General features: G+C 39.4%; 1 protein-coding gene across 1 annotated transcript in view; it reads right to left on the bottom strand.

The window, feature by feature from the left end:
- Nucleotides 1–5695: 5695 nt before the first annotated feature.
- Nucleotides 5696–17924, bottom strand: part of gap43 (growth associated protein 43) — a 283459-nt gene continuing 271230 nt past the window's right edge. Inside the window, exon 3 of the mRNA XM_043700771.2 lies at nucleotides 5696–11507. Within this exon, the coding sequence (XP_043556706.1) occupies nucleotides 11419–11507 (89 nt within the window). The 3' untranslated portion in view covers nucleotides 5696–11418. The remainder of the gene's footprint in view (nucleotides 11508–17924) is intronic.

Genomic DNA, 17924 nt, shown 5'->3' with positions numbered 1-17924 from the left:
AGGTCCACACCCCCCACCAACCCAGCCTCCACTCCTGGCACCTTCCCCTGCAACCGCAAGAAATGCAAAACTTGCGCCCGCACCTCCCCCCTTACTTCCCTCCAAGGGCCCAAGGGATCCTTCCATATCCGCCACAAATTCACCTGCACCTCCACACACATCATTTATTGCATCCGCTGCACCCGATGTGGCCTCCTCTATATTGGGGAGACAGGCCGCCTACTTGCGGAAGGTTTCAGAGAACACCTCTGGGACACCCGGACCAACCAACCCAACCACTCCGTGGCTCAACACTTCAACTCCCCCTCCCACTCCACCAAGGACATGCAGGTCCTTGGACTCCTCCATCACCAGACCATAGCAACACGACGGTTGGAGGAAGAACGCCTCATCTTCCGCCTAGGAACCCTCCAACCACAAGGGATGAAACTCCAGTTTCCTCATTTCCCGTCTCCCCACCTTGTCGCAGTCAAATCCCTCGAACTCAGCACCGCCTTCCTAACCTGCAATCTTCTTCCTGACCTCTCCGCCCCCACCCCCACTCTGGCCTATCACACTCACCTTGACCTCCTTCCACCAATCGCATTTCCAACGCCCCTCCCCCAAGTCCCTCCTCCCTACCTTTTATCTTAGCCTGCTGGACAACACTTTCCTCATTCCTGAAGAAGGGCTCATGCCTGAAACGTCGATTCTCCTACTCCTTGGATGCTGCCTGACCTGCTGCGCTTTTCCAGCAACACATTTTCAGCTCTGATCTCCAGCATCTGCAGTCCTCACTTTCTCCTCATATGCCTGCTTGACCACTCTACTGACCCGTGTTGCCACCTTCAGGGAACAATGTGCCTGAACACCCAGATCTCTTTGTATATCAATTTTCCCCAGGATGTTTCCAATTACTGTACAGTTCGCTCTGGAATTGCACCTTCAGGGGCGCAACATGTACTGGGAAATAGAGAAGGCATGTCAGAAAGGCAAGGTCACAGTGATCATGGGAGACTTCAATATGCAGGTGTACTGGGTAAATAATGTTGCCAGTGGATCCAAAGAAAGGGAATTCATGGAATGCTTACAGGATGGCTTTTTGGAACAGCTTGTCATGGAGCCCACAAGGGAGCAGGCTAATCTGGACCTAGTGCTATGTAATGAACCAGACTTTATAAAAAAACTTAAAGTAAGGGAACACTTAGGAAGCAGCGATCATAATATGGTAGAGTTCAGTCTGCAGTTTGAAAGAGAGAGGGCAAAATCGGATGTAATGGTGTTACAGTTAAATAAAGGTAATTATGAGGGCATGAGAGAGGAACTGACGAAAATAGACTGGAAGCAGAGCCTAGCAGGGAAGACAGTAGAGCAAAAATGGCAGGAGTTTGTGGGTAAAATTGAGGACACTGTACAGAAGTTCGTCCCCAAGAAGAGAAAGATTATCCGGGGAGGGATTAGACAGCCATGGCTGACAAAGGAAGTCAGGAAATCTATCAAAGAAAAAGAGAGAGCCTATAAAGTGGCCAAAAGCATTGAGAAATCAGAAGATTGGGAAGGCTACAAAAACAAACAGAGGATAACAAAGAGAGAAATAAGGAAGGAGAGGATCAATTGGGAAGGTAGGCTAGCCAGTAATATTAGAAATGATAGTAAAAGTTTCTTTCAATACATAAGAAACAAATGACAGGCAAGAGTAGACATTGGGCCACTTCAAACTGATGCTGGAAGCCTCGTGATGGGAGATAAGGAAATAGCAGGAGAACTTAATAAGTACTTTGCGTCAGTGGAAGACATGAGTAAAATTCCAACAATTAAAGGGAGTCAGGGGGCTGAGTTGAGTATGGTTGCCATTACAAAAGAGAAAGTGCTAGAAAAGCTAAAAGGTCTTAAAATTGATAAATCTCCTGGCCCTGATGGATTACATCCGAGAGTTCTGAGGGAGGTGGCTGAGGAAATAGTGGAGGCGTTGGTTGAGATCTTTCAAAAGTCACTGGATCAGGGAAAGTCCTGGATGATTGGAAGATCGCTGTTGTAACCCCCTTGTTCAAGAAAGGATCAAGGCAAAAGATGGAAAATTATAGGCCAATTAGCCTAACCTCGTTTGTTGGTAAAATTCTAGAATCCATCATTAAGGATGAGGTTTCTAAATTCTTGGAAGAGCTGGGTCGGATTAGAACAAGGGGCCCTTCCTGAAGAAGGGCCTGTGCCCGAAACGTCGAATCTTCTGTTCCCTGGATGCTGCCTGACCTGCTGTACTGTTCCAGCAATAAAGTTTCAACTTTGATCTCCAGCATCTGCAGACCACACTTTCTCCTCGGATTAGAACAAGTCAACATGGATTTAGTAAGGGGAGGTCATGCCTGACAAACCTGTTGGAGTTCTTTGAAGAGGTGACAAGTAGGTTAGACCGGAGAAACCCAGTGGATGTGGTCTACCTAGACTTCCAAAAGGCCTTTGATAAGGTGCCACACGGGAGGCTGCTGAGCAAGGTGAGGGCCCACGGTGTTTGAGGTGAGCTACTGGTATGGATTGAGGATTGGCTGTCTGACAGAAGGCAGAGAGTTGGGATAAAAGGTTCTTTTTCGGAATGGCAGCCGGTGACAAGCGGTGTCCTGCAGGGTTCAGTGTTGGGGCCGCAGCTGTTCACATTATATATTAATGATCTGGATGAAGGGACTGGGGGCATTCTAGCGAAGTTTGCCGATGATACAAAGTTAGGTTGACAGGCAGGTAGTACTGAGGAAGTGGGGAGGCTGCAGAAGGATCTAGACAGTTTGGAGGAGTGGTCCAGGAAATGGCTGATGGAATTCAATGTGAGCAAATGCGAAGTCTTGCACTTTGGAAAAAAGAATAGAAGCATGGAATACTTTCTAAACAGTGAGAAAATTTGTAAAGCCAAAGTACAGAGGGATCTGGGAGTGCCAGATGAGGATTCTCTAAAGGTAAACATGCAGGTTGAGTCCGTGATTAAGAAAGCGAATGCAATGTTGTCAATTATCTCAAGAGGATTGGAATATAAAAACACTATTGTGCTACTGAGACTTTATAAAGCTCTGGTTAGGCCCCATTTGGAGTACTGTGTCCAGTTTTGGTCCCCACACCTCAGGAAGAACATACTGGCACTGGAGCGTGTCCAGCGGAGATTCACACGGATGATCCCTGGAATGGTAGGTCTAACATATGAGGAACGGCTGAGGATCCTGGGATTGTACTCATTGGAGTTTAGAAGATTAAGGGGAGATCTAATAGAAAGTTACAAGATAATACATGGCTTGGAGATGGTGGACGCTAGGAAATTGTTTCCATTAGGCAAGGAGACTAGGACCCATGGACACAGCCTTAGAATTAGAGGGGGTAAATTCAGAACAGAAATGCGGAGACATTTCTTCAGCCAGAGAGTGGTGGGCCTGTGGAATTCATTGCCACAGAGTACAGTGGAGGCGGGACGCTGAATGTCTTCAAGGCAGAAATTGATAAATTCTTGATGTCACAAGGAATTAAGGGCTATGGGGAGAATGCGGGTAAGTGGAGTTGAAATGCCCATCAGCCATGATTGAATGGCGGAGTGGACTTGATAGGCCGAATGGCCTTACTTCCGCTCCTATGTCTTATGGTCTTATGGTCTTCCAAAATGCATCACCTCGCATTTGCCAGAATTGAACTCTATCTGCCATTTCTCTGCTCAACTCTCCAATCTATCTGTATTCTGCTGTATTCTCTGACAGTCGCCTTCACTATCTGCTACTCCACCAATCTTAGTGTCATCTGCAAAATTGCTATTGAGGCAATCTATACCTTCCTCCAAATCATTTATGTATATCACAAACAACAGTGGTCCCAGCACAGATTCCTGTGGGACCCCACTGGCCACAGGTCTCCATTTTGAGAAGGTCCCTTCCACTACTACTCTGTCTCCTGTTGCCCAACCAGTTCTCTATCCATCAACTAGAACACCCCGGACCCCATGCAGCTTCACCTTTTTTATCAGCCTACCATGGGAACCTTATCAAATACCTTTCTAAAGTCCATGTATATGACATCTACATCCCTTCCCTCATCAATCAACTTTGTCACTCCTTCAAAGAATTCTATTAGGTTTGTAATACCTGACCTTCCCTGCACAAAACCATGCTGCCTATTATTGATAAGCCCATTTTCTCCCACAGGGTTTATATTCTATCTCTTAGTATCTTCTCCAGTAGCTTTCCAACCACTGATGTCAGGCTCACAGGTCTGTAATTAACTGGATTATTCCTGCCACCCTTCTTAACATTAGCAAATCTTCAGTCCTCTGGGACCTCCTCTGTTTTCATGGATGCTGCAAAGATATCTGTTAAAGCCCCAGCTATTTCCTCTCTCACTTCCCTCAGCAACCTGGGATAGATCCCATCTGGACCTAGGGATTTGTCTACCAGGTAGTGAAGGCATGTACTCACACAACATTTAAGAAGGGCGGCACGGTGGCACAGTGGTTGGCACTGCTACCTTACAGTGCCAGAGACCCAGATTCAATTCCTGCCTCAGGCAACTGCCTGTGTGGAGTTTGCACGTTCTCCCCGTGTCTGTGTGGGTTTCCTCTGGGTGCTCCGGTTTCCTCCCACAGTCCAAAAATGTGCAAGTTAGGTGAATTGGCCATGCTAAATTGCCCATAGTGTTAGGGGCAGGGGCAAATGTAGGGGATTGGGTCTGGGTGGGTTGCTATTCAGAGGGTCGGTGTGAACTTGTTGGGCCAAAGGGCCTGTTTCCACACTGTAAGTAATCTAATCTAAGCATCTGGACAAGTACTTAAAATGCCAAGGTATAGTAGGTTATGGACAAGTAAATGCATTAAAATAACCTTGTGTTTGTTGGTTGGCCAAAGGGCCTGTTTCTATGCTGTGTGACTGTTTGACATGAATGGAATCTGATTGAATTATGTTCACTTTTCCCTTGATGATCTTTTACATTGAGATTACTAATTAAACCTAATTACACACACAAGATCAAAAATAGCTCTGCTGTTAGTTGTTTGTGGCATGACCCTTGGCTCTTGACACTCAGTTGAGGTTGGATTTAGAACTGCATGCCCTGTTCTCAATCTGTGGTGAAAACTGCCAGGAGAGATGCACAACAGTTCCCTGTAGTTTACAATTACCTCATCAAGATTCCTGAAGAAGGGCTTATGCCCGAAATGTCGATTCTCCTGTTCCCTGGATGCTGCCTGACCTGCTGCGCTTTTCCAGCAACACATTTTCAGCTCTGATCTCCAGCATCTGCAGACCTCACTTTCTCCTCAAAGAATTACCTCATCAAGTCATGAAAACACTCCCTAAGAGAAGGGGTGGTTAGCACAGCAATCTCTGAATGACCATATCTGAATCACTTAAATTGATCAAGGCCTTCCTAGGTTATCAAGTTTCATGGAAGAAGCTCCTCCTACTGCATAATTATTTTAGTGACTCTGGCAAGTTCCTGACAGGCTTAGAGATCTGGTCCAAGATACAGAAATCCAGATGTTGGTAATCTTGCATTAACATTATAAATGTTGTGTTCAATTGATAAATGATAATGCTACCACAGTCATTTCTCCATTTTATTTCCTATACTTTATACTAAAGTTATACAATTTACTGACAATATCATTACACTCTCTGTGACAATCCAGCATTTGTGTGTGTGCGCATTTTAATGTTTTAAGAAGTTACACATGAAAAGGAAACACCAAAGACTCAAATTTTGTGAAGACTGGTGACTTTTATTTTTTTTCATTCTCCCCACTGTCTCTCTGACATTTTGTGAAAAAAAGGCAGGCCACATTCTGCATCAGCCATCTTAGATGCCACACCAATTACACACACTCACAAATTCAGAATATTATTACTGCTGAGTAAAAATAATTTACCAGTCCAAAAATACCAGCAATCAAGCACTACAGAACATCACAAGGACTCAACAGCACCAAGCAAGTAGATCAGGATTGCGTAAGGCAGTGGCCAATCAAGTAGGCAGGAAGGCAATTTAAAAAAAAATGCATTGTAAGGCTGAAAGAAATGTATGCTTCCAACTACAAACTTCATGCTCTGTGGATGGGTAACATTTAACACACCAAGAATTGTACTTTGTCTGAGATTTCACTTTCACAAATGATTAACATTGGAGTTCATCACGGTCAATTCGATTTACTAAAATCTGTGCACTTCGACTTTCACTTTATTATATTCATTAATCACCAAATTTTCACTAATTTGATTTGCATATTCTTGAAGTCCAATTAGCACCATATGTGGATTCTAAATATCAACCAGTGAGTGGAAGGGTTTCTATGTAGTATAATTACATTCCACAAATATACAATTAAAGAGACAAAAGATAAAGAAGACAACATGACATATAAGGTGGCTAATGATGGCTTCCACATCTCATTTCATTACTTTAGACCCATTCCATATATAAGGAGGAAAACCAAATGAAAATGGGCCTTTGCATTTGCACCACCAACAGGTTTTAACTGTTGGAGTTTTGTTTTCTGGCAAGATAGTTGGAAATATACATGCAGCCTTTTAAAAACTTTTTAGCCGAAGCATCAATTAGTTCCAAGTCAAAAGTACAGCTCTAGCAAATACAACATTAGTACAGTTTGAAACCTATGACCAGCATGCATAAAGAATCTGGACACTCCCTTAGCACAGTTAAAAAAGATAGTGACCGAGAGTTCTAAACCAATTAAAACAGGCCTGCATGTGTCCCCGTTTTTTTAAAAAAATCCCTCCCCAACAAGCAGTAATTTTTGTTCAGCAGTCATCTGCATTCAATGGCCTGTTTCACCAATCTCACTACTCTTGCCACATGTCTGGTAGCGAGTGGAGCCTTTACTAAGCAATTACATACTAACATGGTTAATGGCTGCATACTAATAACTGTAGTGGTCCCCTTTGCTCTGTTTTGATGAGTAAAACCTGCAAATTGCTACTTAGACTAATAGGAAATATATGTGCTACAAAATACACCCACTTCTAATAATCTAACCATGGAAAAATTCAGTCTTGGTGAGGATTAAGAGACCACCTGATTAAAATTGGAAGGTGGTCACTTAATAATTACAGGTTTCTTTTGTATTTAGTTCTTGCTAGCTCTGTAACTATATCATTCTAAGAAGACATAAAATGCAATAGTTTTTGGTCTGGCAAAAGCTTTGTGAACTATCCAAATGGCAAGGCATAACATGCTCACATTGATAATTACGAGTACATTGATACAGCATTATAAAAAGTCTCTTCAAGAACACTATTAAATGTTTCCTGTGATTTGTGTTTATCTCAAAAATGGTAGGTTAAAAACATCTTTTTTAAATAACAATGTTGTTGCTTGGTATGACATTTGAAATCACATTCTACTTTGTGTATGTGTTAACTGCTTTTACCCTGGGGCCAAGAACATTATTAAAACAGGCTGAATTTTTTTGTTAATTCAATCCCCTATTAACTCCAATTAGTGACAACAGTGTTCAACAAGTAACCTTGCAGGACAATCAAGCAAAAGGCAATTAAGTTCTGGTATTATGAACAACTGTCTTCTCTAAGGCAGCTATAAGACTAAGTAATAGTGAGCATTGAAAATATCCAAGTAGATGACATTATTTTGCCCAAGGACACAATAAAGCAAATGTCATCCTGCTAAAGGTCTGACATATACTGAAGTGGAAATGATTGCTTGCAGTGAAAGCTTTTGGTGGTATGTATGAAACAGATATAATGATTTAGTGTGATCTGCCTACATGCTGAGGTACAATAAACTTGCTATTATATCAAAAAATCTATCTGTGCTAAGATTAACAAAGTGTTTAATACTTACCTATGTTACCAAGAAAAGTAGAATGTTTTGTGCCTTCAAGACTTTTCATGTTAATCTTCTATATTTCTTATAGAAGATTAAGTAGATAATAACAATTTGTTGGCCTAAATAGGCTTTTCTTTTCCAGAGGGCTTGTTTCCTTTTAATACATGTTTCAAATGGTACAATTGCTGCACAAAACAATTGTGTTTAGATATTGGTGTAATAGAAAAGTGGAACTGTTTCAAAAAGTTTGACAATCTAATCAAAGTGACAGGCTAGTTATTCCAGAAAAGGATACTAGCTTTGCAACTGGACAATATGGTGATAACTTTGGTTGTATTCATGGCACACAATTACCATCAACATAGGTAAATCTGAATTAGTATTTTCTATGTTCAAATTTGCATAAATTAAAGAATGGACCGGTAGCAAAAAAATTTCATGAGTTTTGTTGTCAATACATATTAAAAACTTTGTAACTGAGAAGATGTCCAATTACTATGTCAGGTAAAAAATATTGGTTGCCAATGTGCATCATTGATAATATGATTCCAGAGTGTGATATTAACAATATGAAATGTCACAAAATTTAATAATTTACTTGGTTAAATAGTGTCTACGGAGAAACTGGATGAAGTGGTTTTTAATGTTCTAATTATATGTCCAATTTTATTATGACATTGTTTGCAATTCGTTTCCAATTTAGTACTATTTTGTGATGTTACATTCATCCCATAGTTTGCAATGCCAAATATAGATTGACTTTTTTTGTGCTTAATACAATAACTTAGCATCAGTTCAGTATTGAACTAAGTCATGTTATCTAGTGAAGTTCCTTTTCTGCCTGAGTTGTACTGAACTGCAAGTAAATGAATGTGGTCCTATGTAAATCTGAAACAATTAAATTAAATCACTTAGTTGAAAGTTGAAAATTTAGACAGTAAGGTAATTGACACAGCTTTGCAAGAATTGCATTATTATCATGGCACTTACCAGAGAAGGAACAATTAACTGAAAGAATCTACCCCTCAAGCATTTGCTTTAGAACTTCATTCATGATAGGAGAGTTAGCATCAGTTTGTCACCTTCCAAATAAGTAGATTTAGAATTCTTCTTAAAGTAAAATACCAGCAGATAATGTAAGTGGAAATGGGAATATTTTTACTAAGTTTCTTTTCTGCAGTGGTGCAGAGACTTCAGGCATACGTGACCAATCTGGTGGGGAGAGCTCTCTCACCACCAGCCTCACTACATCTAGTACTTCGAGACCTTCTCTGCAAAGGAATGTTCTGAAGAAGATGTGCAACACTGCAGGCTGCCATTGAAACAGCTGTGATGGTGAAGAGACTGCCTTGCATCTCATTCTAGACATGCACCTTTGGACAGGAGGGCTGGAGAAAGTTGCAATTCTATTTATCAAGCAGCTCCTTGACACTAGACTCTATTCTACAATTTGTTACCAGGGTGCACACGAAGACAAACATCAACTGCAGCTAGAGGGCCAATTACTGGGTGAAGGATACTTTCTGTTTTGCCTGAAGTCTGAATTGTTTCACATTAATAACTTTAATTTTCATTTTTGATTTTGACTTTTACAGGACATATGACTTTTGAACCAATTCCACATTATTAGCATGAATAAAGTAAAAGGAATTACTTAAGGATTTTTTTTTAGTTAATTACTTTCATATTTTATTATCATTATCTGCCTTGTGATGTGTAACTGCTACGGTGCATTTTTCCAACCTGCTTTAACACAACCCTTTTATTAAAGAGAATCCATATCGATATGAGACTTTCTACTTCGCACAAATGTGATATTCTATTTAAGTTGTCAAAAATTCTCATTTAATCAATGTTATCAAAGTTTGCAGATAGCAGTGTGGATCAAGTTTGAAAGTGTAAAATTTTGATAATTGTTATGAAACTTTTTTCATAATGTGATTTTTTTTTTTCTCTCAACTGTTATGATAAATTTTATGGTGGCTATTTCCACTGGTTCATCCGTCATCAACAGCCCTGTCGGGCAGTTCCAATCTTGTATTTTTGTAAGTACGTTTTTGTGGTTTGAGAGGTCAAACAAAATGGAATGATTTGTGACTAACTTTGTCTTAGATACTGACATAATTTTAGATTTCAGGCCTTGCAGTGTCCTCTGGCAGTTTCTTAAAGGTGAAAAAAAGCTTACTCATTAAATGAATGTAATGTTTGTGAAAGGAAGAGCTCCCTCCCTTTCTCTAGCTGCCCACTTCCAGAACAATGCTCTTGCTAGTTCCTTTATGCATGCTTCATGGAATGATTAATGTGTCTTTGGAATGGCATGAGGACCTGAAATTAAGGCAGCAAGTGAATACGTTTCCTCTCAATAATATTACTTGACAGTTTCCACAGAAGTTAGCACTGTTGTAAATGAAATGCTTATTTTTCTCTTCTCTTCCTGAATGTGTACTAAATTATAGAGTTGGAATATCTGGAATTAGAAACCTCTTTCAGATTCATGAGATTTAACAGCAGAGAACAATCCTTCCATGCATTTGTGCCCTTGATGACACTCGAATTCAAGTGTCACACAAAATATAGTCCTTTGTAAAATTGTGAATCTCTGTCAATGAATAAAATGTGCTACTCTGAAATCACATGCTTTTTGATTGGTATTTGATGCACAGAGGCAATAAGTATATGCAAAACGAGGTATAACCCATAAAAATCAGAAAATACATACACCCCAATGCAAAATAGTCAACTTGTCCAATGTGTTAAATTCTGCCCTGACCTATTAGCTGTTTTTTCTTTCTTTTTTCTATCTGCTCCCACAATTTTCATACAACCTTTAAATTTTTGTGCAGTATTTCCTCTTATGAAATACAAAGAGTGGGAATGTTAGCCTTTGCCATTAATATTAGAGGGTTTTTTTTTTGCAATTCACAGCTAAATAATGAAGGTCATCTGCAGACATCTTCTGAACTGACAAAAAGATTGCAGCAAAATGTAGGACAGCACAGAACAGGAAGAGGAATATTCAAGTCAGTTAATCACAAAATTTTATAGTCACAGACTATCGTTTGATAGCAATTAAATGATCAATGCATAATGTCATTCTGTTAAAAGTCATGCAACAAACATATGTCATCAGCACAATTCTGTATAACGTTGAGGCAGTGACATAATCAAATATACATGAATCATTAGATAAACTGAAAGGAGGCTTAATTAGTTAGATTGCAATTAAACATTTGTTATTTGAATCAATTAGATGGAGATTGTGTGTTTTAAAATAAATAACCCCAAGGTTGGGATCTCAATGAGGCCTTACCCACCAATAATTGGCACTTTGCTTTATTCTCAAAACAAATGTATATTCATTCCCATCACATTTAAAGGATACCATTTTCACTTACATTTTTACTTCTTAAAATAACATTGCATACAGTGAAACAGAGAGCCAGAGAAAATTTGTACAGTGCAAGAATTCCAAATGATGGTCATCAAACTGCCAGAACAACACCAAGAACATTTAAATTAAGCCACACTGTTTGACTGGAAAACTTTCCCGCCTTTAGCCATATGGGGAATGGTCCACACATCAAAGGGGAGAGAGTAGCTGGGGCTAGGGACCTTGCATCTTCAGGCATTTTCCTCGGTGGCCTTCTTTTCATCATCTTTAACTTCTTCATGTTGGGCACTTTCAGAAGGTTTACTTTCATCTGCAGAATCTAGAAAAGGGCAAATGTATTATGAAAAGGTCATACATGACAATTAAACATGTTTACAGTATGTGATCAAAATGGAGGGGGGGAAATAACACCCTGTTCTGTTTTCATGTGTCCAAATGGTTCGTTGATTGTGTGAGACAAGTCTTTGACAATCAATTAACAGTAACAGATAAATATTAAGCTCATTTATATTTTATTGTTGTCTGATATATGTAGAATTTATTAAAGTTACCATCGGGTACTCTCTCATTTAACCTGAGAGTCACCACACCTCCAGTGAAGGGAAAGGCTAAGAAGGAGGGTCCTTCCTGTTTATCTCGGCTGGTGTGGGGATTGAATCCTCTCCTGTTGGCATCACTGCATTGCAAACCAGTCATCCAGTCAACTGAGGCCCAATTAAAAATTAATCTCTAGCTGTAGAAAGTTGATCTAAAGATTAAAGCTACTTAAAGCCATATTTTGTCAAGTGAAAGAATTTGCGATGGGAAGACACCAACTTTTTTTACTTTGCTATTTGTTCACTCTTTTCCCATTCTTGGAGTCATATTTGACTCCGGCTCAAACTTTGATTTCCATTTTTTCTCCATCACAATCTGGTGTTGCTTCATAAATATTGCTTGCCGATTAGACATTGCAATCCTCGTTCATGCTTTTAAATTTCCAGGCTCAATAATTCCAAAGCTCTCTGGCATCTCACCTTAAACCTTATTAATGTAAGCTCATTTAAATCTCTGCATTCTATGCTGAACTAGCTAGTAAACATCAATGACCTCCATGCACTCCGTCTTAAAATGCAAACTACAACATTAAATAAAAATCCCTCTGTCATTGTCTTTAAATCTATAACATCATTCAGTGATACATTTCTGTTCAACTTCTCATTTTAAATTCGAAATTCCATTGTCAAAGCATCGCTCCATTAACCTGTCTTCAATATTTGGTAAACTTCAACTCTACAAAATAGTATTGTCCGTTTCTAACTTCCCTTATCACCCCCTGTTCTTGTTGATCAATATTGCAATCCCTGAATTCTTCAATTTACAATTCTTGCCAATTGAAATTCCTACCTCTTTACAATCTCACCAGCCCTATAACCCTTCCAAAATGCTAGATTTTGGCAAATCTGCCACTGTTAGCTCAACATTGACAGCCATGTTCCCAGTCATCTAGGCTTTTAAGCTTTGGAATTTTTTTTTGAGCCTTTAACATTATCACTCCCCTCCTCGCTCCACCTTTTTAGCAGTTATCTAAAAGATTAAATTTTGGTTATTTTTCTTATTCATTTTTGTTTCAGCGTTAATAGTCTAATGTTGTCTGAGTTTAGAGTATCTGGTTGGATTCCTTGAATAGGCATATCCAATATCATTTATAATTCAAACTATCCTGGTCAATTCAGAATATTTTCTCCTGTTTGAAATTGTATGAAAGTAAGCATTGCAATGTCTCTACTTTGTTACAATAGATTGCATCTTCTATTAAAGTATACATAATTCAGTTAACTGAAAAATGCCATAAAAGAATATGAAGTGAACCCCTTCAAGACAAATTCCCTTGGAGTTGTGGTTTGAAACATGATCAACTTTTTTATGTAACGGTAGACTAGCATTTTAATTCAAATTTAGCAAGTTTGAATTATCCCATTAATTAAAATTTAAATCATGCAGAACCACCTCCTGTGTCAAACTATTTGAGATTTAATGCTGGATAATGCAAATTTAATTGAGTCAAAAAGGTGACTGCAAACTAACAGAATTTGAATATAATTATATTCTCGAAGTTTGACTTTGCTTTTGAACTCTCTCTCAGTTTGTGCAATTGTTTATCTGACAGATTTTTGCTTCCTTCCACAGTCCACACTTTCCAGTCCAATTAATCAAACAAGTGTGAAAGATTAAATAGTTTTAAATCTAATTGTGTTCCATCTCAAAACAAACCAAACCATGTTTATTGTTTTTTCAGTTACTCATGGGATGTGTTTGTTGCTGGGTGTGCCAATATTTATTGCCCATCTCCAGCTGCACTTCAGAAATTTATTTTCTTCAACCTTTAACGCTGGTTTAAGATTCACTTTTTTTTCCAATCTGACCCCACTCTCAAAATTAGTCACTTAGGCCAAAATTGCAATATTTTATAGATTATGCTTGTTGGTTTTGATGTCTGTGCATTTTCATTTAGCATGCCATAGCACACTGGAGCAGTGCCATATTAGCAGCTGACACTAGGTGCCCCTATTGCAAGTGGGGGAACAGTGGCCAGTGTCTGATGAATAGCACTGTCACTCTGTGCATGGGGTATGTGTGCGCGTGTAGAGGTGGGGGCCAGTTCCCAGCATCTGGTGCATGGTGCTGTCACTTAGTGTGCAGAGCTGGTGAGTCTGTCTCCTTTGCTGAGTTCAGCCAATCAGATGACACACGTATTATAGGTTGTCAGGGCTGCACCAGGGAGAAGCCAAGAGCATGGGTGAGTTCAGTAGTTGCAACATGCAGAACTAGCGTCTTTTGGAGTGGAGTCTGGGAGCGAGGGGTTGGGGTTAGGGTTATTGCCTCATCCAAGCCTGGCATGGTGGGGGGGCAGCTGCTGCTACCAGTGACTGGGCTTCTTTCCCATAATTGGGCGTCTGCAGGATTGGTGCGGACTGAGGTGACGGGGGTAAGAAGACGCTGTGGGGAAGCCTCACTGATCATCCAGTATGTCCATTTTTACTATGGCTTAGTAAATTTCAGTACTTGTGGCATTTGAGTAAATTGCATATTATGGAATTATTTGTCTCATTGAAGTGTTCCTTGATACTGAGAAGGTTAGGAACCACTTGTTTAAAGTAATGGTTTGGAAAGGGTTAATGGTGAAGACTGCAATCAGCCTCACCTAGTTTAATAACATAAGGACCTTGGCAAGAAAAAAACATCTCTAATTCTTGAAGGGTTCCAGGTAGTGCTTGTATTGCATTACTGGTTCCAGAAGACTCTTCAGATTGTACATTTTCATAAGTGATGAATACCAGTTGATCGTATTAAAATGTTTTAAATATATAAAACTACTATTGTACACCAATGAAATAATTAAATTGTTCAATACTGTTGTTTCTCGATCACTTTCAATGATCAAAAATTGTTGCGCTCGTGGAACCAGACCCTGAGTAAAATGTTAAGCATAGCTGAATTTCAGCAAAAGTAATTAAATTGCACCAAAATATGACACTTACAACTCTCTTGATGGAAAGAAACAATAAAGGAACTACTACATTCTATTCTACATTACCTGATTATGGTAGTTCATAGTTGCTTTTACATTTATGATTATACAGATTAGCTTCAGCAGAAACATGGAGCTCCTCTAACCAAAGAAAGTCAAGCGCATCCTCTACATACTTCCCTGATTGCATGAAGTATATGTTCTACCCCAATATGTTAGTTTTGCCTTTAGTATTTATTCAGAATCATTCAAGAAATTTGTTTGAGGTTTTTTTTTGCCACAAGTAATAGGGTTGCTCCAGATTTTTCTTTAAAGCGGGAACCATGAGTCTGACCATTTCCAATACTGTCTCCTGCTCTGTAGATGACCACGTTATAAGCCATCTTCAAAGCTGTTGCCTCCTGAAGCAGGTGAGGTAACAGGCACAAGATGCTGAGGCAGGGAGGCTAAAAGACACACATATTGGCACATCAGCTTAGTTCTGTAATTAAAAGTTAGGTACACTAGCCCTCACCTCTCTGACCTCAACTTGTTCCATATTCCCTCCACTCCACCCTTCTCAATCACCCAACATCCACTATGATCAGGTATCATGATTCAACAATAACATTTGAAAAAGACTTTGAGATGCTTATGAAACTGTCAAGTTGAATAAACAGCCAATCAATAGTCTCTTTCCAAAGTGCTTTAATACCCTTCAGAGCTCTGTCAATCAAACATGACTTGTAAAAAAAAAAAAAATCAATACTTTTAATTGTTTATTTGACAGTCTTATAAATAATCATTGAAAATAACTTCCTTAATAATGGTTCATAAAACTCTAAATCAAAACAAAATTACAGTTCCCTTGACTGTTCCATCCAAAGCACTCTAAACTGAAACTATTATACGGGCAGCACGGTGGCTCAATGGTTAGCACTGCTGCCTCACAGCACCAGCGTCCCAGGTTCAATACCAGCCTTGGGCAACTGTCTGTGTGGAGTTTACATTCTCCCTGTGTCTGCATGGGTTTCCTCCCATGGTCCAAAGATGTGCAGGCCAGGTGAATTGGCCATGCTAAATTACCCATGGTGTTAGTTGCATTAGTCAGAAAGAAATGGGTCTGGGTGGGTTACTCTTTGGAGGGTTGGTGTGGACTGGTTGGGCCAAAGGGCCTGTATCCACACTGTAGGGAATCTAATCATAAGAGTTTGGAACTCAGCGTGGCATTCATAATGGAATTTCAAACCACTTATGTCGACCTGCTTCTACAGCTGAATACATTAAAATCATTTGAAGTAGTGTAGTGGATGGTCCTTTTTGTTCCTTGGCTTCAAACTCAGAAAATGATAAGAGGATGTGTCAAAGAAAAGATTAGACAGCGCGTACTTTGAATTAAAATATGAATAAATAAATCACAACTAGAAATTAATCCTTGAAAAGATTACTCTCAAAACCTTAGGATGCAGAGCTGTCTTCTATCAATGGGTTTCTTACTCTACTGCATCTAAAGTGCTCCTCCAGCCAGTACATGCTACATTTTTGCCCACAATAGAGGCAGGCCATGGCCAGATATGTAGCCAGTGTGTATTGCTGAGTGATTTGGTGTCACAGAACAAAGAAGGCAATTTCATCTATCTACTGGGAGCACTGCAATACCCTGGGCATTCGTCCTTTAGACCTCTCATACTCAGCACCTCTCAACACTCCTCCACACCCACCCCTCAACCCTCCTCCCCCAATCCTAGCTCCCTCAATCTCTTCCTGTGACTTGTCAGCGGCTCTGCTTGTAGTTCCAACAAGTGGCCACAACTCCAATCTGGGGCCGCTGGGACTAGACAGCTACAAGCCAATCTGAGATAGAACTTCCTTCCAAATAGGCAAAAGTCTTAATGATCCAATTAATGCTCATTTGAGTGTAAAATAGCTCCAGGGGCCCCATTGTAGCACAGTGGTAGTGTCCCAGCCCGTTGGGAGGCCTTGTCAAATTTAGACTAAACAGCTGAATTGAAGAGGTCAGCATGCCAACCCTTGATGATCACAACACATCCCAACACACCAATGCTATCCCTTTGGTCACATGATTTTACCCATACATTATAGTGTTACTGAGAATAATTGACGCAGTAGGTGATATTCTTGTGCATTACAAACGCAGACAAATGAGACGAGACTAATTATGGAAACTCAGTGGCTTAGAAAAGTTGGGCTAAAGGGCCTACTTCCATGCTGTAAACCCCTATGATTCTAAGGGCTGCAACAATACAAATGTTTTGAAGCAATAAGCTAAGTATAACAGAAGGATATGTCCTCATGAAGACAAAGGATAGAATCAAGTGCTCCGTGGTCATACGTAGTATTGTAATAGTCCTTAGAGACTCAAATGCCTCTAATTATGAAGCTGCATAGCTGTGTCCTTGTTACTTAGTCCCTGTTTGATAATGTATCAAGAACTAGATCATTGAATTTAGGCTGCATACATATTTTGTGCAGAATCTAATCTAAGGGGAATTTGCTCAACAGCAAAACATGAGGATTAATCACTTTCTCAGCAAACCTCAGCACAAATGGTGGTAGAAAGACTGATTACATAAATGGTATTTCACAGGAACTGCAACACTCTGCAACTAATCACACCAGTAGTGCTCGAAAAAATATTTAAGACAACTTGCAAGAGTAAGTAAAACTATGGGAGTGGGGAAATGACAGGCAATGAATTTTTGAAATCCTTTACCCTGCCCTATAAAATTTTGTTTCATGTATTCGTACTCTAATTTCTTTGGCCATTTAATTTGATTAATAATATAAGCAATATTAGTAGAATTAGTCCTAGAAGCAGCTACCGTTGAGATATAATACAACATAGATTATCCAAGTTTTGGATGATAGCCATATAACACATCAAAGTTATTGTGGTATATTCATTAAATAATCTTTTAAAGATCCCATGAATCATGTAATATTGTATATTTGATATTAAGAAGGTAGTCCATTTCTTATAAATGATGCATGATTTTGAGTTTCAGAACACTTTCCTGTGCAGAAGATTTGCCTCCGATAGATATGTAATGTCTGTAGAATGTAAACTATGCCAGTCTGATCAAATTTCAAAAACAAAGTCCCATGTCTGAAAGAACCTAAACTTACCAATCCCTCAAATAATCAAATTTAAAGTCCCGAAAGCAACTAAAGTTTCTTATCCATATTTGAAAGAATATTCACCATAGATTGTCGTCATATTTTGTT

This window comes from Chiloscyllium plagiosum, unplaced genomic scaffold (genome assembly GCF_037043375.1).
Source record: "Chiloscyllium plagiosum isolate Xiang-an unplaced genomic scaffold, Cpla_swu_hap1 HiC_scaffold_12, whole genome shotgun sequence".
Taxonomy (NCBI): domain Eukaryota; kingdom Metazoa; phylum Chordata; class Chondrichthyes; order Orectolobiformes; family Hemiscylliidae; genus Chiloscyllium; species Chiloscyllium plagiosum.
The sequence above is the reverse complement of the archived record's forward strand: the minus strand, read 5'-3'. Positions and strand labels throughout refer to the sequence as shown.